General features: G+C 45.7%; 10 protein-coding genes and 1 non-coding gene across 11 annotated transcripts; 4 read left to right on the top strand and 7 right to left on the bottom strand.

Annotated features, from left to right (window-relative positions):
* Window positions 1-93: 93 nt before the first annotated feature.
* PAAG_01741 (hypothetical protein) lies at window positions 94-1,159 on the top strand (the record flags this gene model as incomplete). Its single annotated transcript, XM_002796687.2, has 2 exons — window positions 94-248; window positions 343-1,159. 2 exons carry the CDS (start codon window positions 94-96, stop codon window positions 1,157-1,159), a joined length of 972 nt encoding a protein of 323 aa, XP_002796733.2.
* A 900-nt stretch (window positions 1,160-2,059) lies between these two features.
* On the bottom strand, window positions 2,060-3,308 carry PAAG_01740 (hypothetical protein; the record flags this gene model as incomplete). Its single annotated transcript, XM_002796686.2, has 2 exons — window positions 2,060-2,751; window positions 2,834-3,308. 2 exons carry the CDS (start codon window positions 3,306-3,308, stop codon window positions 2,060-2,062), a joined length of 1,167 nt encoding a protein of 388 aa, XP_002796732.1.
* A 774-nt stretch (window positions 3,309-4,082) lies between these two features.
* On the top strand, window positions 4,083-6,867 carry PAAG_01739 (hypothetical protein; the record flags this gene model as incomplete). The annotated part of the gene is made up of 2 exons (XM_002796685.2): window positions 4,083-6,242; window positions 6,358-6,867. The coding sequence occupies 2 exons, from the start codon at window positions 4,083-4,085 to the stop codon at window positions 6,865-6,867; spliced, it is 2,670 nt and encodes an 889-aa protein (XP_002796731.1).
* A 1,357-nt stretch (window positions 6,868-8,224) lies between these two features.
* PAAG_11356 (hypothetical protein) lies at window positions 8,225-8,671 on the top strand (the record flags this gene model as incomplete). Its single annotated transcript, XM_015847018.1, has 2 exons — window positions 8,225-8,444; window positions 8,568-8,671. The coding sequence occupies 2 exons, from the start codon at window positions 8,225-8,227 to the stop codon at window positions 8,669-8,671; spliced, it is 324 nt and encodes a 107-aa protein (XP_015703440.1).
* A 523-nt stretch (window positions 8,672-9,194) lies between these two features.
* On the bottom strand, window positions 9,195-10,577 carry PAAG_01737 (hypothetical protein; the record flags this gene model as incomplete). Its single annotated transcript, XM_015844429.1, has 2 exons — window positions 9,195-10,057; window positions 10,316-10,577. The coding sequence occupies 2 exons, from the start codon at window positions 10,575-10,577 to the stop codon at window positions 9,195-9,197; spliced, it is 1,125 nt and encodes a 374-aa protein (XP_015701337.1).
* Window positions 10,578-11,912: 1,335 nt separating this feature from the next.
* On the bottom strand, window positions 11,913-13,406 carry PAAG_01736 (ran GTPase-activating protein; the record flags this gene model as incomplete). Its single annotated transcript, XM_002796682.1, has 1 exon — window positions 11,913-13,406. The coding sequence occupies one exon, from the start codon at window positions 13,404-13,406 to the stop codon at window positions 11,913-11,915; it is 1,494 nt and encodes a 497-aa protein (XP_002796728.1).
* A 1,858-nt stretch (window positions 13,407-15,264) lies between these two features.
* PAAG_01734 (hypothetical protein) lies at window positions 15,265-16,827 on the bottom strand (the record flags this gene model as incomplete). Its single annotated transcript, XM_002796680.1, has 2 exons — window positions 15,265-16,505; window positions 16,677-16,827. The coding sequence occupies 2 exons, from the start codon at window positions 16,825-16,827 to the stop codon at window positions 15,265-15,267; spliced, it is 1,392 nt and encodes a 463-aa protein (XP_002796726.1).
* Window positions 16,828-18,467: 1,640 nt separating this feature from the next.
* Window positions 18,468-20,082, bottom strand: PAAG_01733 (28 kDa ribonucleoprotein; the record flags this gene model as incomplete). The annotated part of the gene is made up of 3 exons (XM_015844428.1): window positions 18,468-19,074; window positions 19,138-19,463; window positions 19,519-20,082. The coding sequence occupies 3 exons, from the start codon at window positions 20,080-20,082 to the stop codon at window positions 18,468-18,470; spliced, it is 1,497 nt and encodes a 498-aa protein (XP_015701336.1).
* A 1,310-nt stretch (window positions 20,083-21,392) lies between these two features.
* On the top strand, window positions 21,393-23,799 carry PAAG_01732 (dolichyl pyrophosphate Man9GlcNAc2 alpha-1,3-glucosyltransferase; the record flags this gene model as incomplete). The annotated part of the gene is made up of 4 exons (XM_015844427.1): window positions 21,393-21,627; window positions 21,680-22,108; window positions 22,175-22,337; window positions 22,392-23,799. The coding sequence occupies 4 exons, from the start codon at window positions 21,393-21,395 to the stop codon at window positions 23,797-23,799; spliced, it is 2,235 nt and encodes a 744-aa protein (XP_015701335.1).
* A 779-nt stretch (window positions 23,800-24,578) lies between these two features.
* On the bottom strand, window positions 24,579-25,332 carry PAAG_01731 (hypothetical protein; the record flags this gene model as incomplete). Its single annotated transcript, XM_002796677.1, has 2 exons — window positions 24,579-24,820; window positions 24,915-25,332. The coding sequence occupies 2 exons, from the start codon at window positions 25,330-25,332 to the stop codon at window positions 24,579-24,581; spliced, it is 660 nt and encodes a 219-aa protein (XP_002796723.1).
* A 419-nt stretch (window positions 25,333-25,751) lies between these two features.
* PAAG_11355 lies at window positions 25,752-25,822 on the bottom strand. The gene has a single exon. It is a non-coding gene; the product is annotated as a tRNA-His (tRNA).
* Window positions 25,823-26,486: the final 664 nt, after the last annotated feature.

Genomic DNA, 26,486 nt, shown 5'->3' with positions numbered 1-26,486 from the left:
TCCTCTACAACCTCCATCTCTGCTCTTGGGCTAGATGTACAGACTAATAACTGCATCTACTATGCAATTAAGTCTTCCTTGCCCGCAATGTATATGTCCAACCCACCCCCAAATTCCCCCTCTTACTCGACGATTCTCTCCCTAAATGATCAAAGAGGACGTCACTTTTCAGATGCTACAAGCTTGAAAAAAAGAAGGAGAGACGTTGGTAATTGGGATAACCAGATCAATGACAATATGGGTAAATGGTAGGCTACCCTGATAATCCTTGTCATGTCAGCCTCTCAACTTGTTGTCTACTTTTTTGTTCGTACTGCTGATCCCCTTCCTCTCTGAAATCAGCGCCATTTTCATGCCTGGCAACGCTCAACACATCGAAGAGAAATTTAAAGATGGATACATTCAGTTCGTGAAAGAATCGTCGTTGGGCGCTGCAACTTCTAAATTTGCCGCTTGGCCCTGCCCTGAGAGGAGAGCACCTCACATTCGACCATGTTTACAACCCGGGCCGATGAAACGAAGGCGTTTTTTACAGCAGCAACAGCAAGGCCAGCAAGGCCAGCAATTGCAAGATTGGAATGCCATTTCAACTGACCTACCCATGGCACAAAAACATCATTTCTACAACACCGACATTGAAAACATCATACCCGCATCTTCCGCAACATCAATATCAAAATTGTCCCCACCACATTCTAGGATGAAATTCAACATGCATGGAGACTATCCTACTACTCTACCCCTGCCAGTATCAGAATTGTCCCAACCGCAAACCAATAAGACCGCATCACTCTCTACTCTATCCCCGTGTCACATCTGCCATCGCTGCCCAACGACACGCACCATCCTAGACGCCTACGCCAACTGCGACCTGTGTGCGGAACGAACTTGTTATATCTGTCTGCGGGAGTGCATGTCTATGGATTGCAACGTGTCTCACTCTCCCTTGAACCCAAATTCAGGCGGTAGGAAAGACGATAATGAGGTGAAAGGTCCAGATTGGCGAGAATATACCTCACCATTCAACACCCTGCCCAGACATGAAGGACAGACTAGTGAGAGGATAGGGAGAAAAGTATGTTCATGGTGTGCAGTTGAAGGCGTCACGGAAGGTGGAGAAGAGGTTGTGAGATGTCTTGCCTGTGTAGCCGGTTGGTAAACCCTGCCCTCTTGTGATTAGGCTGCCGTTCAATTGGCATGGGAGGGGCGATTCCAATAATGTCTTGGTGGAAGGAATACTCACGTATATATTCTGCAGATGAATAATTCTCCTTTGATTCCGGAGGCTGGGAAGGGAATCGATTATCCTAATTCGTTTTTTCTTTCTTTCTTTTTTCCCCCTGCAGCAGTCCTGTGAAAGCTTCTGTTTGGACGGAACCAGAGCGCCCAGCTTTTGCTTTTCACCTTTTTTGTGATAGATTGACGGCAACGGCATACAAATCATTATCATTATCATTATCATTATCATTATCATCATCATCATTATTATTTATTTAATTATTTGGACATTCGTATGGTTTCATGGCGGGAGATTTCTTTTATTAGCAAGCGAGATATACAGTGCCCCATCACGAGACGATATTCTCCTGCGTTCTAGAGTACACCAACCTGCTGCATGTTTAATGACATCCACCGAGTGGAGCCTGCTATGCTTCTTGAATTTGGCATTGAGCTAGAATTAGGCCCCTGTTGCTTTATATGTACGTCCATCGCTGCTATAAACTTGACAAGGCCAAAATAAAGGAATATATAACTAAAATAAACTGAGGTAAAGATGAATTCTTAGTGTTCAGATAACACGTGACTCTTAAAACCAAAGCCCGTTTCTTTTCCTGGAAGATGATCCTCAACGTATAGCCGTCCTCCCAAATTATTGAGATCTAAATGCCAAAATTTAATATAAATTAAAGCAAATGTACCAATGCAAATGTTAAAGAAACAAGTGCCGGGATAAGGATATATAACCCCAATTGTAGGAGTTCTACGTGGGAGAAACCTAAACAAAACACAAAGTAAAAAAGAATAGAATAGCAAATGGCAACACCCAATCTACCCCAATCTACCCCCCAAACCTCATCTCCGCCTTCGAAAACCTCCACAACCCCTTTAGAAACTTCTGATACTCCACCGCCTCCCCGCCACCTGTGATCAAACTCCCCTTATTCCCCGTACAATATATCTCCGTCAGCCGCAGCTGCCACGGCGGATACCCATCCAGCAGCACGTACGGCCCAAACACCATCAACAGATCCGGATCAGACTTCATCAACACCGCTGTAGCTGCGTCATTCTCCGTACCCGCCGTAACAGTGCTGCCCGAAGAAGACCGCGGCAAATCCATCATCAGCGTACTCCCCGTCCCACTCGACGAGGAAACGCTATTCCTCTCGTCGAAGTGCGGATCGGACATATCAGTCGGTGGTGGTGTGGGTGGAGATGTCAGTTCGCTGATCTCTGCGTCGATTAGCTTCGGGCTTATATCTTGTGGGGACAGTTTGCCGTGTTGGGCCATTTCGGCCAAGGTTTTGGTGAGGTCGACGAGGGTTTCGCGGCCGTCTGTGGACGAGAGGAGGAGGAGGGTGAGGATGGCTTGGTTTGCTTTTGAGGAGGAGGGGCAGAGGGTTGGTGAGTAGATGGTGTGGTGTGGGGCGAAGAGGCGGAGGGTTGGTTGGTGTGTTGGGGGTCCGTAGTAGGTTGAGAGTTTGTTTATGACTATTTTGTGGAGGGTGGGGATGTAGGATTTTAGGATGCCTGTGTTGCTTGTGTCAGTATGTGGTTTCACCAGTCGCCCGTCTCTCAGGGAAGTTAAGAAATAAGGGGTTTCAATTCGCACCTGTTTTCTCATATACACTCAACATCGGAATTCCCGCACACGAGCTCCATGCCGCCAACTCCGCCACCTCGTCCATAATCACATTTAACCCATCTTCGTCCTTCCTCAGTGTCAGCACGATACTCAGATGCTGTGGCAACTGGCTCAGGCCGCGCACATCCTTGTGTATCAGCTCCGGGGTGCGGTGATGGTAGTAGAGAATTGCCAGGATTCTATCGATAATCGCATGGTAGGCCTGGCGAAACCTGATATAGATGCTGAAGAAGACATGGATTAAGAAGAAAACGAGATAGTGTAGTTTCGACTTCAGAAATGTTCGGATAGGTTTCTTCTTCTGCTTATACTTCTGTTTACCTCTGATAGCCGGGTCTGGGAGATAGGGCTTGATGAGCTCCTCACGTTCAGCGGGTGTGAGCCTGGAAGTCTCAATGCGCGAGTCCCGTCGGATACGCGGTCCCGTAGTAGGTAAAGCCATGAGCAGGGCGAGAGCCGGCAGAGCCAGCAGACGCAGACTGGAAGCGATATATCTCGGCCGGCTTGGGGATTAAGAAATGTCTGATGTCTGATATATTCGGGTTACTATTGTTCAGGGACAGGTTCCCACGGATCCATATATACACATATGTCCTTCAGATAGGAAAGAAAAATTAGCACATCTCAAGTTGGAAATGGGTTTTGTCTTTGTGCTGGTAGAAATTTACTTTATGCAGTGGTGCGAGAGCTGGTAAACGTTGAGTCTTGATTTTTCAAATATCTCTTTGTGTCCACTCTCGAGGTTTATGAAGGGTCGCCTTCGCGTCATCATGTTTTTGGGCTGCAATTTGGTGGCAGATCTATTTACCTGTAGTGTATAGAACTGCACCACAGAAATACAAATATCGGTAAAAGATAAACATATATCCCTTTGTTACTTATTTTCACTGTGAAAATCTATTCAAATTAAATCAAAAAAAAAAAAAAATGCAGAGGATAGATGAGATTTCTGTGGGTGTCATTAACAGCCTCACGTGGAAATATGGCGCTGTTCAATTATCTCGACACCAACACCACACAGTTAGCAAGTTAAATGAACAACGGTTGTAACAACAACCACGAGAGCCATATGAAATCTGCGGACACCCACTACATTTGACAGTCTAGCTCAATTATTACCCGGCGGTTTTACCACAACTACTCAATTATGACTAAACCGCCTTTCTACTATTCCTCCGAACAATGATAGCGCGCCAACGCTTGAAACTCTACCACCATGACAGATAACCCGTCCTTGAATTCGCAAAGCGCTCATTCAACCGCCACCAGGTCCATTTTCAACAAAGGCCCCGCATTTACCCTTGAAACCTTTTCCAGCCGCGACTTCATCGTCAAGGATTTCGTCGAATCCCTATCGGACACTGCCATCCCCCCATCGCAGCGTCGATCTGGTGGTTCCGGCGGAAGCCAACCCTTCGACCCAAAACCCCTGATCCGTACATTCGAGCATGCCCAGCGTCGCATGGTCGAGTTGTCTGGCGACCTAGAACTACGAGAAAACGAGCTATCCGCTGCTGTGAGAAGGGCAGAAGCCCAACATGCCCAGAATGTTAGTTCCCTTGGCCTCAAGTTGACTCAGGCCATTGAGTCGTTTCAGAAGTTGGATAGCTCTCTCAATGGACGACCAGGAAATGCCGAAGGTGATGGCAATGTTGCTGTTGAAACGGGTAAGAAGTTGGAAGAGCTAGATCTCCAGCGAAGGAGGGCTTTGGATGCGCATTTCTTGATCGAGTGCTGGGATGAAGTCAGTAACCGTGGGGAATTATCTCTGTTAGAAAACTTGAGACGATCGGGGAGCGGTGAGGGAAAGGTCAGATCTGCCCATATCGCTAGACAGTTGCTCAGGATAAGTCAAAGTCTGGACCCGGCAAGCTGGAGTGACACTAACGGCACCCCTACGATTATTGGGATGGATGCGAACGGCTCGTCTACTTCGAAAAGAATAAATACAAGAGAAATTATTGAGAAGTTTTCAGAGACCTTGGAGAAGGATTTGCTTAAACAGTTTGACGACTTTTATCGGAAAGCAAACTTTGATGGCATGCGAGACTGTGCAGCTGTACTATACGATTTCAACGGCGGCGCGAGTGTCGTTGGGTTATTTGTTAATCAACATCAGTTCTTCATTGACCGCAGCCAGCTCATCACTGAGGAAATTGGAGGTGACGTGGAAACATGGGAAAGGCTGGCCGATCCCGATGCTGACCCTCCAGGCATTGAACCAAGCCTGCAGTCACTTGTTGATGAGGTTAAGGTGGTCGTTCAGGAGGAATCGACGATTATAAAACGAGCATTCCCATACTATGAGCAGGTTCTTGACAAGTTTCTTCAGAGAATTTTCCAGCAGTCGATACAGCAACGATTAGAGATGGTACTAGACAAAGCCAACAGTGTATCATCTCTGGCCTTCTTAAGATCGCTCCAGACAGCTCGGAGTTATATTAGTGGTCTAGTGGATGATATGAAATCTCATGGATTGACAGAATATCCAGAAGCCATATCCTCAAAAACTGCTCTTATTTTGGACCAGCAATTGGAAGACCTTTTTATTCCATACTTTAGTGGCTCATCATACCTTGAAAGAGAGAAGAGAAATCTGGAAGAACTTTATACGTCACTGATGTTCAAGTTCACAACCTTCCATACTCGCCGAAAGAAAGCTACCACCACTTTTATGTCATCCCTTGCTAAATCTGGCAGCGAACTCATCAACTCTGCCAAAGACGCCTATCTCAATCGACTCGATTCCTCAGATTTTACCCCCACTCAGAAGAGTATGTTACTACGCGTAGCTGGACTGAAAGACAATACAGATTTGCAAAAACAGCATGAAATCGAGCTCACAGAGGAAGACGGCATTTTGAATATCGCCTTTGCGAAACGAATGCTGAAGTGGCTGGCGGAAGGAGTTGGACGAGATCTAGAGTTGAGCGTTAGTAGCGAAATACCAAAGGATGTCTCTGCGCTTCTCACTATGCTTTTAACTATGATGGGAGAGGGATATGTTGAACTTGCGCTTGACGGAGCTCTCGAATCAGGCTCAAGCCAAGAGTTCACCAAGACGAAGCCGGACTTTTCATATCTTCGCAATTTGCGTGCGGCAATTAGCATCACTCATCTCATGATAACATGCATAAACACCGTACTTATTCCACTAGCTGCTGGGAACATTACAATTAGAAGGGACATGGAGAAGAAGACCGCCCTCATGATGAACCGCATCGAAGATAAGATCAATTCCATCGAACAAAAGACTGTGGACGTCACTTTATCGTGGGTTTCACGGCTCCTTTCCGGCCAGAAAAAAAATGATTTTCGCCCGAAGGAAGGTGCGGCGGATGGTGGCACTGCGTGGTTGGAGATGTTACAAACTCCCGTAAGTTTTTCACTTTTCTTTTCTTTTCTTTTCTTTTTTCCTTCCGCACAGCCAAACGCGTTTGCCGTCGATAAGGATATGTATTAAAGGAGCTCAATTGCTGACTTCGTCACAGACCTGCGCAGCCATTTCCACATTCCTAACCTGGCTGCACACCACGATCCTCACCTCCCTACCCGCCAGCGGCTCCAACGTTAAAATATTTCTCACTGAAATAGCCCTGGGGGTCCGCACCTTGCTCCTCGAGCACTTCAAACGCTTCCCAGTGAACGGCCCCGGCGGCCTCATGGTCACCAAAGACATGACCTGCTACGCAGACCTGCTGCGTTCCTGGGACATCGATGATGCCGTCAAGGGCGTTGGTGGTGCGCTTGATGTCTTACTGGAAGTTGGTAGCCTGTTTGTCGTTGGTCCCGAAGCACTGAGAGAGAGGGTCCGGGCGGGAACCACAGCGACAGGTGGCAGGGATGCAGGTTGCTCTGGAAGCAGTAGGACAGGAGCATCTGGGGGTACGGCGCAAGGGGCGCCGGGGACGGGATTATCGGTTCAGGAAGTTAGGGCTTATATTTTGAGGAGGGAGGATTCGGGATCTGCGGGGATGCAGAGTGTTTTTAATACTCTATAATGGAGAGGGAGTGGTGGCGCTTCGAGCTACGTGGAAAAGGAATCAGATGTGTAGGATGTTTTTTGTATTTTCTTAATTTTGATTCCCCATTTCTTTTCCATTTTCATTCATGTTATGAATGTGTTGGACTACTTTTGTTTGAAAAAAATTTGCAAGGGAGTTGGGGCAAGAATTTACCCCGTTGCACCGTCAATATTTCTAACATAAATATTCCCCAATCGTCTTATTTTTGATATTCCCAACGCTTATCCCGTCAATACATGTGCTTATATCAATTCGCGAATTAGAAATCTCCTTTTTGTCCCTTGTATCACCGTCCTTTACCAATCAAACGGCAGTCTCCCGCCCGCCATATCCATGTTGACCGGCACCAGATGTACGTCCAATTTTGTCGGTTAAGGTGGCATCTACTTGGGTAAAGGCACCGGCGTGCACCAACTTCCAATAAATCCATATTTACTTCAGCCGTTTTATATCATACCAGCACTCTATGCATATTCCCTGGTAAGCGAGCTTGGGCTTGCAGAGTTGATACTTTAGAGGGTAGGTCCACATATCAAATTCACGGACCTGAGCCCCTTGAATATGCGTTCGTTCGGTAGAGATTCGAAGGACAATCATGGATAGATGATTAATTAATTATTTCTAGTGGGTCTGGCTTCCATAAGACTTTGAACCTAAAAAGGATAAGAATCACAGGGCTCCTTGTCCACCAAAGATCCTAAAAGTCTCGGAGCGTGGTGAGAGGAGCAAGTCGATCTCTAGTAGCCAAGGGCTTTTCTCTCTCCTTTTCATGTCCTAGAATCTCGGATCTAATTCTCTGTAAAGTGGCAATCTGATAAAGATTCGAATCCTCTCGAAAAATTCACTGTCAAGGAGTGCCCTACTCTGAATTACATAGAGGTCCTCGTAACGCATTTGTTTGATCAATAGTACGAGACCCGATCGACTTCATCATTTGTTCTAGGGCATATCTATCAGCGCCCATGTCGGAACAATCCTATCGCGATGCAATTAGGGAAACTAGCTACCAATCAACGCCACCAACCACTCCATCAGCTCTCTTGCCATCGTGACCATGCATTCCACTGAGCGCCGCTGGTTCGTAATATATCCGATCAGTTTTCCTGTTTATTTGTTCAATTTCTCTCCAAATATAACCCAGGAAAGGAAGTAAATAGGAAGTGTCTCTGGAAGGGTGGGAGAAAGTCCTCTAGTAGATTTATATATAAACTCCTTTCCATCCGGTAGTTGGATATTGTTAAAAAAGAATCTTCCAAATCGAATCTCACTCTATCTCAAAATTATCCCAAGAAACGTAAAGCCTTCAATAAAATTCCCTTTAAACCCTCAAACAATGAGGCTCCGCATCATGAACATACTCGTTTCCAGCCTTCTGCTGACCGTTGCCGGCGTCGAGGCCTGCCAATGCCGTCAGGGTTCCAGACAGGGCCAATACTGCGGGCACTGCTCCCAAGTTCTTCCTACCGCCGATTTCATCTATAACCATGTGTACGAATGCAATCCGAGCGGAGGCTGTCGGGACTATGGCTACCGCAGGGACTGCGATAGCGATCGTAACCCCTGTCCATTTTAGTTAGAGAGGTATGAGACATCTCTCTCTCAGAAGTTCGATTCCTTCTGTGCAGCTTGTTTGTAAGGCGGTAAAAGAAAAGAGCTAATTATTTTATATCCTGAAGATTCCTCAGATAGACCAGTAATGTTATGGCTGGTCGTGAAGGACGACGGACCATGGCCAAGTGGGCAGTGGTTGCAGAATGCGGCTGAGAATTTAAATGATTGAGGTTGGAATGTGGATATATGCGCGCACTCAAGGGACAGAGAAATGGCCGCATTACGTCTAGTGTCCGACTGGTTTGCTCCTCATCGTGTGGGGTCAGATTGCTTAAAGCGGGGAATAAAAATAGCGCTCAGCTGCTGAATATCCAACTGAGGTCGAAAAAAGGCTTGAGATATGCGCAGCTAACGTTAACTATGTAACTAATTAGTTAACGGTTAGCAGTATCTCTTGGCGGCGGGGGCCCTTTCAACCGCCCCATGATGGCTGATGATTTTAAAACCCATGTGTATTCCCGAATATTGCAATAAAAAAAAAAATGCAATGGTCGAATTATTGTGCTCAAGCATCTCCTCCGACTATTTATAAATCACCAACATTTAAGTAAAATCTATAAATAAATGAACCCCAGGGTAAAAATCCGACAAATTTCAGTGGCACAATCGCAGCCAGCTTGACAAAAAAGAAAAAAAGAAAGGGGGAAAACCAAATATATATATATATATATATATATATATATATCTAAATTTCACACTTCCCCAACATCGCATATACTGGCCCACCGGATGTTCTTCAACCCTTGTGGCACCGACAGCCCCTCAACCGTCCAACTAGCAACAATCAACTCAAAGGCCCAAGCAAGAATCGTTTTCCCCCAATGCGTTTCCCTGCCCCAGATCGCATCCTCGATCACTGCCCCAATCCCATTTAAAAGAAAGAAGGCGTAGATCCTCGCGAGGGCATCGAATGGTAAAAGTGGCTTCAGGCCATACACATGAAAAAATCCCATCATCCCAAAGGCTGCAATCACACCAACTGCTCTGGCTATCGACACCGGTACGCCATATCTCTGTGGTAGATTAGATCGTATTGGGTTATATGCGAGCGAGCGACAGGGGCTGGCAAATGCACTGTGCCACGTTTCGCTCCAGAACGTGCTGAGCGATGTTGCTGTGTAGAGTGGTCCAAAAAGTGGAGGGCTATTGTGATAACGGAGCATAAGCTGTATGGATTCCCAAAGGATATATATGGCCAGAAGCACTTCCAATGCAACCACTGTTGGGTTCGATTGCGGAAATAACGTCTGCAGTGTGGCAAAGGCTAGTCCGTGTAGGACAAAATTGACCCGTTCTGAAAATTGCGGCTTCCAATGTTTCGATTTGTTGGAACTTCCCCGTCCGTTGCGATGACTACTTTCATTTTGGACCCTTGAGGGGCTGGGCGCTGGTGCAGGGCCGAGTCGCGCATGGTTTGGTGTAAAAGATTCGTACCGCAACTCCGTCAGATACAGAAGAGCAAGAACACTGTACGAAGGCTGCGGGTTGTACGCATACTTCGGGGGGTTGTGGCGCCGCACGAACAAGTCTAGCGCTTTCATCACGCCGATGGCAACTGTATTGCGGTCAGAAGAGTTTTCAACTTTGGCAATTGTGTAACACTTTGGTACATATAATATCGAACGTTTTTCGATCTCCGTTCATCCCTTGAAAAAAAAAAAAATCGATATCTTTAAATGATCTTCCCATGTTTCTCACGAAACACAACGGCTCGGTAATTGACACTTTGCAAACAAGCTTGATATATGCAATATGAATGTAAAAATCAAGTATAAAAGAACGCGAAGATAGAAAAGAGACCGATTTCCCTTACCAACAAAGAGCTGCATGCTTCTAACCATATTGCACTCCAGCACCACCAAGCAGCTACTTCCAACGAACCCAATACTTGCCAGTAGGCAAAGAACTTCGAATTTCTTGATTTGATGTTTGACGAGCGCGTAGAGCGAGAAGTAAAGTAGCAAAGTAGGCAATATTAAAGACACAACACCCGAACACAAATTAGCTCCTATTTGCCAGAGCGCACTAGGCGCCTCGGCGGCAGAGTCAACGAGATGAAATGACGGGCTGGTCATGGCTCCAGAGTGAACGGATTTGAAGCCAATGGTATAGCCCGGCTATATTTTGCCGTTTATGAATGGTTAATAATAGCTCAACATGTAAAGATTGAAGGCTTTTCGGAGTGTCCGCGAGGTTGATAGGCAGTGTCAAAAACCAAGAAACAGGGAAATGATTGGAGGGGGCACGGTTTTGTGCCCCCACTTGTGTGATGCGAGCTGCAACTCTCGGGTATCTGAGGGGTAAATTGAAAGAATGATATGTAACTATATAACAAAGAAAAATGAGTATAAATATAGAGTTTTGGCCCTGCTGGTTTGATAGAGAATGGGTTCAGACTTAACAAAGCAAATGACAGTGACGTTGGCAATTGTCCGGTTCTCTCCACTGCAGCCTGCCTTGGGGAAATAAAATATGAAAAGGCATTATCACATGCAGGGTTACAAAGATGGAATAGGATCACATTCCTGCAGAAGAGGGCTGAAAGGAGCGCGAATAATTGGATGCTCAGATCCTGGTTGATGAGAAGATGTCATTAGTTGATGATTTCTTCAGAGAACGGGGAAAACCTCCCTGTTCTTAACAGAGAATTCAAAAATAAAGAAATAAATAAAAATAAATAAAATAAAAATAAATGAATGAATTTTAACTTCGCGAGTCAGTTGGCTCTTTTTTTTTTTTTTAAACTTTTTGATGTTTCACACATAGTTTTATATGATACCTGTAAACTGACCGATTGCAAAAGGTTGCTAACTACGAAGAATGACTATATATTGGGGGGAAACAGTCATGTGACGGAAGGGTTCGACATCATCAATGCCAATGGTTGAAGCCAATCTTAAAAAGGCCAATGTGTTTGAGTCTCGGTTCCGTCGATTAACACATAATAAACTTAAATACGCTTTGCGGGCTGGTCATGGTTGGGTGGTGTGCTATCTCGGCTCTATCGAGCGTCGAAGAGGAGAAGGGGAGAAAGGGGAACTTACACTGATCGTGTCAACTAATAAGTTAAAGTAACAAAATCAGCTACTTTCATCCCTGGCTTCTAATTCTAACTCTGCATAAAGCTGACCTTTGGAAGTCACAATTGAGAAGGAAGAAGGCAATACAAAAACAGCATGCACTATCCCTTCATACAAGCGCCCGCTACTCAACCGTAAAATAGCAAGGGCATCATTGAAAATGGTTCTCATAATCTCTTTAGATTAGGGGCCTTCAAACAAGGATGGGCAAAGCAAGAAGAACTGATTGGGGGATATGGGGATAAGGGTATGTCTAGTCAGCCAAAAAGGGGTAATAAAAACGGTTCCAACCCAGCTGCTCAGAGTGAAAATAAGACGCTTCATCGAAATCTAGATTGTTGTCGATTTCAACTTTTCGCCCAGCTTGTCCACGGCTTTATCGACGTCCGCAACCACAGGTTGGTTTTCTGCCTCGTCGGCCTCCTTGAGTATCTTATCTGCCTTTGCTTCAACCATGGCGTCCGATTCTGCTTCTCTTTCCCACTCCCATTCCTCTTCCTCTTCCTCTTCTTCTTCATCCTCCTCACCTTCCTCTTCCTCTTCCTCTCCTTCTAGCTCGTCCAGTTCATCCAGACCCCAGGCCTCATCATCCTCATCAAGTTTTCCGAGTAGCTCCCTGCGTCTCTTCAACAGCTCCACCAGCTTGACGATATGGTCGTTGTCCTCATCGAAAGCATTTGCATTAAGGAGAACCTTCTTAAGGGAGGGAAGGCTCTTCCTGGCAACATGAAGCAAAGCTCCCACACCTCTACCATTGATCTCGTTACCCTTCAACTTAAGAATCTCAAGCTTCTTGTTTTCGCCGGCGGACAGTGCTTTGGCAACCCGAAGCCAGCCCTTACCTGTAAGAGCGCAGTCATCAACCCCTAGTTCGCGGAGTGATGGCAACCCCAGCACTACCTCAGCCAACGCAGAAGATCCCTCTTTGCCATAAGTATTATCTTCCAAATCAAAGACCTCTAGGTCGGGCGCATGACAAATGCCAATGCTTAGGAGTGTCACAATACCCTTCGAGTAAATGCCATTCTGCTTCATCCTGACTGTGCGAAGGCCCTTCCCGTGCGCCTTAATGGCATGGGCCCATGCATTCATACTTCCAGCCTCGAGTCTGTTTCGCCCGCAGATGATAGTTTCAAGGGGTGGTATTTCATATTTGATTTCGGGGTTGGATCGTGCCTTAAGTTTACTCTCGCTGAGCTCCGTTAGAGCGTTTGCAATATATCTTCCTGCCTCTGGGCCCAAGCCATTGTTGTTCAAGATCAGATGGCGCAAGGGAAGATGCGCTCTCAGGAATTCGACAATGGGGTCTTTGGTATTAACTCCAAACGCATTATCACTGAGGTCGATTGATTGTAGTGTGTTGACTTCGAGGAGGGGTCTGAGGAGGGAGTAGAGTGCGGTGGGGATTTCGTGAAGTAGGCGACCAGTGAAGATGTCGTCGAGCTTGATTGTTTTTAGGTTTTTCTGCTTTCGAAGAACAAGTCCAAGTTTCCTGCATGTGTCAGGACTGTATGAATTGCCCCCAAGATGTATTTCGGTGAAGATATCGTCGCTTTTAATGAGAGGTTCGATATGCTTGTCAACTTCTTCTTCGCAATCATCGTTCAACTTATTGATTTCATCATCTATCTGCTTAATTTCACCGTTCTTCAGGATGATGTCATCTTCGATTTCCCTCAATTCAGCGTCTTTCTCCTTCTTTTTCTTTTCAAGCTGATCCCTCTCTCCTTCAAGTACACCCCTTTTCTTTTCAAGGATTTCCTTCCTTGAATCAAATTTCTGGCCCTTCACCCCAATAACAAACAGGGTGGATGTAGGGGCCATGGCAGGGTAAAAAGTCGAGTTAGTAGACAACAGCCAAAAGGTCGCAGGGCTGGAACAATTGATTCCTTAAGAAGATAGTATATATTGGTATGCCAGGAGGCTAGCGGAGGGAAACAGGATATGGGTGGATAGCTTCGTGGACAGGCGAGTTGAAGAAATAGTACTGCTTTTGTTCATTTAGTGACCAGGGGGAGGAGGATTTTTAAGATTCAAGAGGGCGGTTGTTGCTTCGGCGACACTAATATTCCGATCTCCGAAGAAATGCGGAGACAGAATCCTGATCAAAAAAAAAAAAAAAAAAAAAAAAAAGAACGAATGAACATTGAAGTATCGAATAATTAACACCCAACTACGTTGTCGGAAATCTTAAGCTTGCGCTTTTCTCATCACATTCCTTTTAATCTATTGCCGTCCGTTCGTCTATTTCCTGGGATAAGTCGATATTTACAAAATGTCATCCCCAGCTATCTCTTCTCTTTCTTCTGGTAGGTTGCAACACGCTTTTTCAAAGCCCGGGGCGAACTCCGTTGCCGCCCGTTCTTTATGAGTCACCTGTGAATGCCCTCAATGAATATGCAGAAGAGCTAACTAATCCCCATTTCTTCTCTAGACAACTCAACCTCCCTCAATTCCTCCACATCCACATCTTCGTCATCATCAAAACCCAAGGTATTCCATTCCAGGTTTCTGCCTCCGCCTATCTACCCTCCCATATCTAGTTCCCCCTTCCCAAATCCAAACCCCGATACTAGAAATTTCACGCAATATATCATCTAACGTAAAATTGAAAGCAAAATTTATAGCCATGCTGCGTCTGCAAACCTGAAAAAGCCGCCCGGGACGATTGCATGCTCTTCTCAAAATCAGACGACCCTGCACAACAGGAATGTCGACCACTGATCGAGCAGTATAAGAGTTGCATGGCCGGGTATGGGTTTAAGATATGAAAGAAGATGGTGCCTTGGAATATTTGTGTGAAATACCTGCTTGGCTACCCGTTTGTGTATATGGGTATTAGCAGGAATTGGATTTGGGATTTATAAATATATCTCCCTGGGTGCATATATGGCGTTTACTTTTGTTGTTACATTACTTTATATCTCCCCTCCCACTTACGTTGCTGCTTGATCAATTATCTTCCCGGGGCAAGGCGATTGGAGATGATCATGTATGTATATTATTCGGGACAGTGCTTGTTTCGTCATGTACATATCCATTATTTTGGGTTAATTTTATTCTAATCTCCTTGGCTTCGCATCAGCATTTCATACTATATTACGTCTTTATAAATTCCTCCATACTGGCTGGGAAATGATGAAAGTAAACCAGGGCCTTCGGATCAACGAATATTCATGTCATATTAGAGCCAATACTCCCTCGGTCCATAGGCGCTTCCTAATATTTAAGGGATAGAAAAGAATACCACACGACGTTTAATCATGCAATGCAACTGAAATGAAGATAAGAATATGAAAACCGCAGAAGGAGAAAGGGGTTTGGGGGGAGGAAATTAAAATGAAACAAAACTTCCAAAACGAACGCCCGCCAAAATCAAAGCAATATAAACTGTAAGAGAAGCAGTAATTGAAATCAAAAATAAAGTAGAAATGAACGCCGGTAGCGAATTGTTATCCCACTTCTCCTAAAGTCGGGAACCCAGACTCCAATTTGGGAAACATGGAATGGTCATTGAGAAAAGTCGAGCAGAAGCAGCATTTTTCTATAGTCGTGAATTCGGATAGATGATTATTAAGCGTGGAATCGGTTCAGGGGCCTGAGGGAGGAAGGATCGACAGGCCCACAGATGAGCTTACCAAAGTCTATCTGAGAGCGAGATACATCAGGGATTGACTGCTAGTTATGAAGCACTGATGCTAGACCCCGCGCCACCTCCAACCCATCGAATTCTTCTCAATCCACCTTTGACTGCCTCTTTTCCACAGCCTGCTCCCACCTTGGCACTTGATAAACCACCATCTCCTGAGGTCCCATTAAGTAATACACCAAGCCCGTTATTCCCAAGACCCTGCGCAGCCTCAGTGTGCCCCACTTCTCTGCCAAGAACGTATCCAGCCGAGAAGCTGATGGCAGAGAATAGAACTACTACGCCAGCACTTATGACCCAAGTCATAACGGTGGGGCTGATTATGGATGAGGTCTGTGGCCCGACAGCTCGACGGGATCGCTTTGATGACGGAGAGCGATTTCGCGGTAGGCTTGCTTTTCGCCTTGTCTTGCGACCTGTAGCAGGAGATGCGGCACGTTTGGAGGACGAGGACCGTGGGGTGAAACACTGTCCCGTTGCGCTATTTAAAGCGGGAGATGCTGCTCTGGCAGCTTCTTCGCCGGGGTCGTCTCTCAAAGCAACAGATTCAGGGACCAATCGGAATGAAGAAGGCTCAGGTCTCTCAGTCGTTGGAGGATGAGTATCGTGTTTGGACAAGCCGCGAGCAGCCGCTGCGCAAGATAGAAGAGTCGAGAGGCTTGCTCGCAGTGCAGCATCATTGTCGGCTTGATAGGACGGGGATATCATATTGTAAGGAGAATGTTGCTGTTGGCGCGTATGCCTTGAGGAGCGTAAACTTGAGCGCGAGTTTCTTATAGTTCCCGTTGTGTAGCTAGAGGAAGATGGAGCTTGATTTGCCACAAAGGCAGTTGTTCTAGATCGTCGAGTCTGAGAGGCAGGAGGATGTGAGAAGGCATTTGGCTGAGGAGTGAACGCCGGCGGGTTTGGGCTCACACCAATAGCCGTAGAGTTATCATCTTCATCGCTGGAAAACGCAGCGTCAGAGGCTGACGAGTTACCGTGAAGAAACACTGCATCTCCACGAGATCGAGCAGCAACATCTTCATTTGAACCACTCAGCACACGATCTGAATCGCTATCGCTCTCCTCATATTCGTCTTGACTACTTCCTGGAACGCTGGGCGAACGGTTGGAGTATTGACCGTTCATACTATTGGGGACTGCGCTACGACGTGGAGCCCTACAATGTCGATGTTGTCGTACCCGAAGGCCTGTTGTGATGATATCATCGTTTGTAGCAGTTGAGGATAGGGAGGAGGAGGATGGTTGCGACGCAACTTCAATCCAAGAATCTGTGTAATAGCTAAATGAGTACATGGCGTACGAAACAAGGCGGACCGAAAACGCCAAAAGAAATGCAACAGGGAAAAGGTTGGCGATCAATATGCATGCTTGATACTCAATCTGACCGGTTTACCCCTCGTTGTTCAGAGATTGCCACGGGTGGTTAACTGCTCACGTACCTTCCGACCTGGTGTGTTGTCCACCAGACACGTTTCGTGATCGCATAACTGTTTCTCGTGATGCTGCGGTGGCATCCCGGGAGGTATGGTGTCTTCGTTCCTGGTTTCCGTCATGAACAGGGCAAGGCGGATCAAGATGGTTTGGCTGCATTGTAGCTGTCGGAACTTTCGGGCAGGGATGATATATCAATGAAGTCAGGGTGGAGTATCTATCCACCAGAGGGAAATCGGGGCAATTTGAGATGTGGAAAGTGTGTTGGTTTCGTATCCCACTTCAATAATATTGTCTGGCCCGACGACTCCGAGCGAACAGGTGTAGCAGTGAGCCGAGGTCCGGAACTACGGCTCTGATAAAGATTCACAACTCCGTGAAACTGTCAAGGTTTCGTTGGGGAAACGGAGAAAGAGGTTAAAGTGAAACTAAAGACAAAAAAGAAAAGAACCGCTTGATTGCGAGGAAATTGGGCTGTCTGCACATGGGAGCGGGAGAAGAAGAAGTACACAGAGCCTCGTGGTGGTCATCAGCTGATACCTGAAAACAGGGGATGCTGATATGTATGAGTTGGTTAAAGGTGAGGGGGGGTAACTATATGTCAGAGGGTGTGTATGCACTTCAGCAATTAAAGACTTAACTACGCAAACCTGTCACTCTCGTCGAAAACCAGAAACAAGGAGACAAAAAATGTGTGCAAAGGACGAGCCTTACGAGGATGAGGATGAAGACAGAAGAAGATCGAGGATGCAGATGAGAAGACGTTGAGAGGGCGTTGATAGGGGCTTGGAACCGAAACGGGATTGGGCCAATGCAGGCAATGACGCAGTGCGTGGTGTTTGTCGACAGATCTGAGGCATTAAGACCTCTTGTCAGTGGTTGAGGGGCTGCGTGCACTTAGTGGGTGGCTTGGGCGTGGTAGAAACCAGACATAGGCTCAGCTTCGTTGCCGATTGGGCAGGGAAATCAGGTGATATACCCCGCTTCCTAAAAAATGTTGCATCTACAAATAGTTATTTGTCACAATTAACTCAACTTCAGGTACCCCGTACGAAGTAGAGAGTTAAAATAAAACACTTTCAATCTTTTCTATAATCAAGTTAAGTTGTGAGAATGCCATTTAAAATATGCAGCAAAGGTAATAAAAAATAGCTTTAAATTTATAATAATTTCTATTAAAATTTAAAGATATTTTCAGTATTTAAATATTATATACTTAATTATCAGCTTTGTATAATTTGAGTAAATTTATATTTTTAACTAAGTTAAAAAAAATTAAAAAATTTTATTGAAAAAATCTATATATATATTAAATTATAATCTGTAGAATGAGTCAATCTTTTGTTGTTAACTAACTAGTTAACTAACTATAAATGAAGAGCTAGTTACCTAATTTGCTAGCTGACTAACCTAGTTAGTTATAGTTAGATATCTACATTATGTAAAATCACATGCAGCCAACGGCTAACGCTAACCCGCATATGCCTCAACAAACTTTACAGAGCAACAAGGCATGAGACGAAGAATATGAATACAATTTTATTCGTAGTTTACTATGTCAACTCGAATTGGGTTTACTTAAACTAGCTGGAGGAACTGCTCTGGCATGGAACAAACAAAACTTTTAGGATAAACAAAAGAACAAGGGAGCAATGATAAATCAAAAAACATATAAAAAACACAAGAGATAGGATAATACATTACCTACAAGCAAAGAGTCCACGGCGCCCTATTAATGGTCATTGAAGATCCAAAAACATAAAAAGCTAACCAAAACGGGTATCGTATCTTAGGTTGACCTAATCAAAAGTCGTCTTCTTGCCCTTGTAGTCGCCAAATCCACCACGGTTTGTGCTGCCACCACGGCCTCCACGAGGGGCACCACCGCGACCACCACCACGGCCACCGCGAGGACCACCTCGTCCACCACCACGACTGCCGCCACCACGGCCTCCAAAACCGCCACGATCTCCAGAATTTTGGCGCGGTGTGCTGAAATCTAGTCGCATAGCACGACCTGCAAGTTCCGAACCATTAAGAGACTCGAAAGCGGAACGAGCCTCATCGATGGATGAGAACTGCACATAGCCAAAGCCCTTGGGACGGCCAGACTCGGGATCAGTTGGAAGACGAACACCAAGAATAGATCCATACTCCGCAAATGTCTCAGAGATCATGCTTTCGTCCGCGCTGAAGGCAATGTTGCCGATGAACAAAGTGTCGCTCTCGGGGCTCTTTTGGTCGCCGAAGTTTTGAGCACGAGATTGAGCACGATCTCTGGGGGCAGCATTTGAACGGGCGTTGGCGAAGTCCACGTTGAGTTTACGTCCGTCGAGCTCTGTATCTTTCTTGGCTGCGTGTGCTTTGACGGCATCCTCAGCGTTGGTGAACTCAACGTAGCCGAACCTAGAGGGAGCCTCACGTTAGTTACAATAGTTGTTTCGTGTCTTGAATAGGTAGATCGCCCACCCTTTCGATCTGCCAGAATCACGATCGGTCACAATGCGCACTCCAGCGAGTTCACCGAATTCTTCGAACTCGGATCGGAGCCACTCTTCGTCGACATTCCATGACAGGTTACCAATGAAAAGATTTCCACCTTCGGTTGGTTCCACCCTAGTCTTCTTGGGGGCCACGACCTCCTCCTCGTCCTCAGCTTTGCGCTTCTGGGATTTGAAAGCTGGCGTTTCAGTCTTAGCGCTCTCCTCTTTCTCGGAATCCTCAGACGACTCATCAGATGAACCCTCCGGAGACTCCTCGTCGCTTTCCGAATCAGACTCTTCAGTAGTTGACTCCTGTAGAATAAGTTAATGAGGTACTTTAATCATGGCGGAATTTGTGAAGGCTCACCTTTGCTACCGCTTTAGCAGCTGGTTTTTTTTCTTCAGCTACAGATTCTTCAGAGTCAGAATCAGAATCAGAGTCAGCTTCGGATTCAGATTCAGATTCCTCGCTCTCACTTGTATTAACTTTCCCAACGTTCTTGGTAGATTTCTCATCTTCAGATGAAGCTGATTCATCGGATTCAGACTCGGACGCCGATTCGGATTCGGATTCGGATTCGGATTCGGATCCCGATTCAGACTCGGGTTTGGCAGCCTTGGTGGCCTTTGTGGCGGGTTTGGCGACAGCAGGCTTCTCCTCTGCCTCACTTTCGCTCTCGCTTTCGCTGCCAGAAGATTCGGCGCTCTCGCTTTCCTCGCTTTCCTCGCTTTCCTCGCTTTCATCTTCGGATTCCGATGGAGGTGTGGGAGCTTTCTTCTTAGGCTTCTTGTCTACCTTGACAGCCTTCTTGGCCAAATCCTTGCTCAATTTTGGAGTTGCAGATGGCTTTTTCACGGCGGCGTTCTTTACTTTGGACAGGTCTTTGACTTCCACCTTTCCAGCCTTCGTTGATGATTTGGTTTTCGACATCTTTATCCAGAGAAGGTTAGAACCCTCTATGCTAAAGCTCCATAATAAAAAGGCCAACTGGACAGTAAAGGAGGAAAGAAAGGGTTCTCACAGTGTATAAATTTCACCTCAAACAGTGTTGGGACAAATATGTGCGGCAATCTCTGAAAAGAACCCCCAGAACCCACGATGCGAATTTGATTTGTCTTTCTGACAATTCAAGCCCTCAGTAGAACAGAAATGAATAAACAACAATCAGATCGCTGTTATACGCTATTTAGCTCGAGATAAGACTGCAAAAATCTTCTCGATAAGCCAACGCAATTAACACTCAGTAATCCACAGGGGAACAGTCTCAAGCCCACAGTTGACAGGCAGACAATAGCGTGCACTGTCTATAGAAACCACAAGAAAGCCCCACAGATAAATTCGCAGATTTCAAGAAGCCCACAGCCCTCAGTGCTCAGAAAAGCCTTAGAAAAGCCCACAGGTATGTTCTTGCAGCAAGTCTACTAGGAAGTGTGAAAAAGAGAGAGAAAGATAGCGCTTGAGCCAGTCTTTATCGCTCTAGAATTCACAGATAAAAAGCCCTCAGTGATCTTGGTTCCAGAAGGTTAGGGTAGTGATAGAAGGGGTGAAAAAAAAAAAAATGTAATGTAATGTGAGAGGGAAGGAAGAAAAAAGCGGAAAACCGCTCTGCAATAAAAATTAATTTAATGAACAGAAAAATAAGCGGCTGGCGGCTGAGAAACTGTTCACCGCTTTCGGTTAATCATGCGCTAGACCTTTAGCGGGTTAGCGCTTACAGAGAAATTCGTTGCAGCCAACTTTGCGCACCAGTTCAACCAAAGGGGAATCTTGAGAGGCAGAGCGCCGGAATTTGTCACTATTCTTTCATATAGTTACCGGGGAATTGATCCCACTTCTGTTATTAAGGCCCATTGATTCTTCGTTGGCTCTTGTTGGCCTAAGATGATGATCTGGGGAGACTCAGCAACCTTGTTTCTCGCTTCATACAGAGAGCTGTGTGCAAGGGGAATGTTTGTTGTCCACCACAATCAAAACCACAGAATGTCCTGGCTATTTAACGCATAGTGATGAAGCAAAAGTCATCCATGGGATATGTATCCCTTCTGGTAGTCTCATCGACCTAGGCCATGCATTGCACAATAGTTATGCGCTGACCTTTCAACCTGCGGACCGGCATGAATCCAAAAACCTACTGCATTTGCAATTGACTGTTTTACTATTTAGGCTCAGGAAGACCTTGATCACTAATAAGACGCTGATGCGGGGCCACCAGCACGACATAGGGCAGAGATGAAGTCGTAATGCCGGATCTCAGAAACCATCTGACTTTGCAATTGGCAAGAAGTGGTGAACTCCACCGGATTTTAAGATGCTTTCCAGTAGTGAAGAATTCCGCCGCCAGGAATGTATTCATAGGCAAAAGCTGCTGCGTGATACCTGAGCAAACCAGAAATTCTATCGTGAAATTAAAGCGAATTCATAAACAGCCAGCCCCTGAGATTGGATCCATTCTGATACAGAAATCCATTGGCCTGGGTATAACTTTACACTAGAACAGAAGAAGGCTAGCGCGTAAATTCTAGCTCAGGACCCACACCGGAGAGGTACCTAGGAGTACCTTCTGTCCCGCAAATCTTCGCAGCAAATCGGGTGATACGAAGTTACCACACCCTGAAGATCCAAGTTTCAAACCGCGAAGAGGGTTTTGGCTTATCATCGGTGATATCGGCTCTTCAAACCCGTAATCCTACGATATGGTCCTCACCAATTGGCACAATGGGGACCCCAACAACACCGTTTCCTTCGCATCGTCCCCGCAAGAAGAGAAGATTGCTATCAGCCCATTCTAACATTGATCTGATTGTCAACGCGGACTCAAGCAACCCTTCTCCTGCTTTTCCACTCGTATCGTTCCTGTGGCCTGCGCGTGCTGGCATATCACAATGGGTCGTTTTGCCTCTAATTCTGATGGTTGTTGGGCTGTTTCGCTGGTCAACAAGTCTATGGGGATACTCTGGTGGGATCTAAATCGCCACTCAAATTCCTCAAATGGATCAGCAGCTAACAATGGGCATTTCCACAGGTCAAAATACTCCCCCGATGTACGGTGATTTTGAAGCGCAGCGACATTGGATGGAAATTACGGCTCACCTCCCCATATCGTTATGGTACTTCTACGACCTGCAATGGTGGGGTTTGGATTACCCTCCTCTGACCGCGTACCACAGTTGGTTCTTGGGGAAGATGTAAGTCGCGCAAACCCACCAAGACATCTCCGGTCTGAAACTGATGTTAGATAGCGGTTCGATCATTGACCCGTCATGGTTTGCTCTTGACAAGTCTCGCGGGATGGAGGGGCCGTTGCTTAAGGTTTACATGCGTGCAACAGTCCTGGTCTCTGAATATCTCGTCTATGTCCCTGCTATTGTAATCTTTCTCCGGAGATACTCTCGAGTTCTAGGAATCCACGTGTGGGCTTCCTCTGTTGTTCTTGTTGCTATCCTGATGCAACCCGCTACCATTCTGGTCGATCATGGACATTTTCAGTTCAATACCGTTATGTTAGGGTTAGTGGTTGCAGCATCAGAGAGTATGTTCGCCGGCCGGATGCTCTGGGCCTGTTTGTTCTTTGTGTCAGCCCTATGCTTCAAGCAAATGGCATTGTACTTTGCCCCCACGATATTTGCCTTCATGCTTGGTGCCTGCTTTTCACCTCGTGTTAGAATCGGTCGATTATTCAGCATCGCTTTCATTACCATACTCACCTTCGCACTGCTCTTTGCCCCTCTTATAGTTGCTCCCCTCTATGATAACTACCTCGGCATTGAGCGTCCACTTCCCAGTCCGCCACTTCTTCAGAGCTTGCCAGTGAAATTGGACGAATCCTCATGGATTTTCCCTCCGGTTCTTCAGCTTTGTCAATCTATCCACCGCATATTTCCATTTGCGCGAGGCCTGTTCGAGGACAAGGTGGCTAACGTATGGTGCACAATTCACACATTTTACAAACTAAACAGATTTCCCTCAAGCATACTCCAACGCGCCTCTCTTGGTGCAACCCTTTTATCGATCATCCCCTCCTGCGCATTAATTGGTCTATTCCCTCGACCCGCACTCCTCCCATTAGCTCTATCAAGCACAGCATGGGGATTTTTCCTTTGCTCATTCCAAGTCCATGAAAAGAGCGTCCTTTTACCACTCCTTCCCATGACCCTACTCCTGGGCAGTGATGGTGGCCTAGGCAAGGAGACACGAGCCTGGGTTGGCTGGGCTAACATGCTTGGCGTGTGGACTCTGTTCCCACTCCTACGGCGAGATCAACTACGAGTGCCCTACTTCGTACTTACCATGATGTGGGCATATTTACTCGGCCTCCCGCCCACGTCACTAGATTTATATCGCAATAAATCGGTATCTGCCGAATCTACGCAGAGTTCTAGAAATTTGCATGTTCTAACGAAGTTGTTGCATTTGGCTTATTACTTGGCTATGATAACATGGCACTTTCTTGAGGCGTTTGTCCCTACACCAGCGGGGAAACCGGATTTATGGGTTGTGATAAATGTTTTGATCGGGGCATCAGGTTTTGGTATTTCATATCTATGGTGCACGTGGAAACTTCTTCAGCAAAGTGGGTTGATAAGCTCATCTGCGACTTTCAAGACAGAACAAGGGTCGCACGCAATAGAAGAGAAAAAGAGGCAATAAAGGATCCAATGGAAAATAGTTTCTGTGATAAATATTTTCATTTGATCCTTTTGCTTTTGCCTTCTTTTTTTTTTTTTTTTTTTTTTTTTTTTTTTTTTACCTTAGTTTTAATCCATGTACTTGTCAACGAAATGCCTTTCCCTTACTCTTTGAGTTCTTGTCAACTGCGTGCTGATGTTCCCTGTCCGCATTTCTCTCACTTGCGATACCCCAAATAAAACTGCTGTCCCAATTGACATTTTTACTTCCTTTTCTAATTTCAATAGATATGGAGACATTTATAGTTTCTTTCCATATTATCCGTGTACTACATCTGAATAACACTGCCATAGCTAGAGAAATGAACATGGTTAACTTAAAACGACATAAAACGAAAAACTAAATAAATTCTCCTCTCCTATAATACAGATTTCAGTGTAACAGAAATGGCTTAAAAAAAGAAACGCTTTACCCATTTCCCAGTACACAACAACAAAACCCATCAATTATCACAAACAAAATAAGCGAGAAAATCAACATCTGGCACCCATTGAGTTGACAGAAGACTTTATACATCTTATGATTTTAGGACAGACATATCCTAATCTTGAAAATCACCCATGAAAATGCGATTGATTCTCCCTTCCCTTCTCATCTACTTCCGTATACAGGCTGTAGCACGCATTGGAATTTCCTCCAGCAACTGATATCATCACCCAGAGCTTGTGAATCAACAGCTGTTGTCCCAAGATAGACAGAAATACAATTGATGAATGCTGGTGCTCATGTCGCCCCCGCTTTTACATTCCTTGAAGGTAATTGGCTTCCTTGATGGCCTTTCTTCGGGCAGCTCTTGCGCTCTTCGTAATTTGTGCGCGCGTCTCAGCACTAGAGGAGGCAAGTTCAAGAGATCCTGGAGATTGAGCCACTGCATCGGCTGGAGTGATATCGACGGCTTGTTCATGTAGTGGGATATTGCGTGGTTCGGAAGCGGTACTGTCTGCCATTCTCTTTTCATGACGAAGTTTCTTTTTATTCATGGCTATCTTCATGGTTAAGATTTTTTTTAAAATTGAAGTGTTGTAGGCAATACTTATCTACGTGGTTTATATTTTAGACATAACAAAAAAACTTACTCGACGTATCAACTCCTCCGTCCGTGTTTGACTTTGCCTTTGCATCATCCAGAAGGGACCATAGCCAATCGGGATACTCATCGTCCTCCAATGCAAAAACTTCTGGTTGATTTTTCATATAATTCAGTCCCTTCAATTTCGTGCCGGCAGGCGTACCACTGATCACACGCGGCGGCGCATCTTTCTTGGACTCCGGGGATGCAGGAGGAGGATGAGCTGCTCCTGGGAGGGTGATTGATGGAGCGGAGGATGACGGAAAGGGCGTGGAAACATCGGTGATCGATGTGCTGTATGCTCGGAGAGTCTGGTTTTTGTAAGGAAGGAAAACTGTGCATCGTGATGCTTGGACAGACTCAGGGTTTGGTAGTTGGAAGGGGAGACGAGGGAGGAGACTTGTTCTGCAGCGGCGGTAGAACATTTGGCAAATGTAATCGGGGACAAATATAAGGAGATAGTAGTAAAGTAAAAAGAGACACTACATAGGTATATTCGGCGAAGAGTGACAAGTCAATCGTACATGATTGACCCAGTTGATGAGCTTCATGTATAACTATCTGTTGCGTCGGCTTAAAAAGTTGAGAGATGAGTTTGATGCCAAGGCCCAGAAAAAAGTTATTCATATGAATATCACGTGATTTAAATCTCCACGCTGGGCAACGAGTGCGTAGGAGAGATTATCCATGGATGTTTATTTTAGTGAGAAGTTGTAAAAGCTACACGTGTGAATCAGTGTTTACTTGCAAGTAGTGACGAAGGCATGCAAGAAGTGGGTGAAATAAGGTGATAAAACTGGAAAGCTAAAAAGTAAAAGCACAAATACAAAGGCAAGATTCAATTTGACGGTGCTGGGAATCGAACCCAGGCTGGCACGGCCACAACGTGACGTCTTACCACTCGACCACACCGTCTTATTTCTCTTGGCTCTCTTTAGCCAAATTGATGACTGAGAGTTTGCTTAGAGGGGTTTGCTTCCCCGTAATTAGGACGACCGAACCTCGGAATGGAACACGGTTCCCCGAGAGAACAAAATCTGCTTTTGCTGCAAGAGAATTGCATAAAAGAGACGAGAGCAACCTATCCTGTCATATCTCCACGTTGTTCCCATGGGAGTTGAGCAGACCCGAAAATATAACCGCTACGTTGCCAGCGACCGGATAGGTGTTATGGTCGGGCATTCGGAAATCGGCCACGGCCCGATATTTGGGTTTAATTTGGTTCGCTCTCGGGCCGATTCCACATCATGCTGCTGGTTGGTTCGGTGGAAGGAGCCAGCCGGAGCTTGTCATTGCAAGAACAAACCTCACCTTCCATGAAAAAGAGTGCTCTCAACTTTGGGAATGGCGATAAAAACTCATTTCCAGTGATGCAGTATCAAATTGTTGGATATATCGAGATTCACGAATTAACTTTTTGAGCGCCAGCTTGCTGCGGTTTCTTCTGCGGTCCATCGTTAGCGCTCCCTCATACCAATTGAAAATATGATATGGTATTTTAAACACTTACGATGTTGGATATTTGGCTAACTTGATGCTGTTTCGGGAACCGCTAACCCGACATCTGCATTGAAGGAAT

This window comes from Paracoccidioides lutzii (genome assembly GCF_000150705.2).
Source record: "Paracoccidioides lutzii Pb01 unplaced genomic scaffold supercont2.3, whole genome shotgun sequence".
Lineage (NCBI taxonomy): Eukaryota > Fungi > Ascomycota > Eurotiomycetes > Onygenales > Ajellomycetaceae > Paracoccidioides > Paracoccidioides lutzii.
Note: the sequence above shows the minus strand (reverse complement) of the source record. Positions and strands in the feature narration are given on the sequence as shown.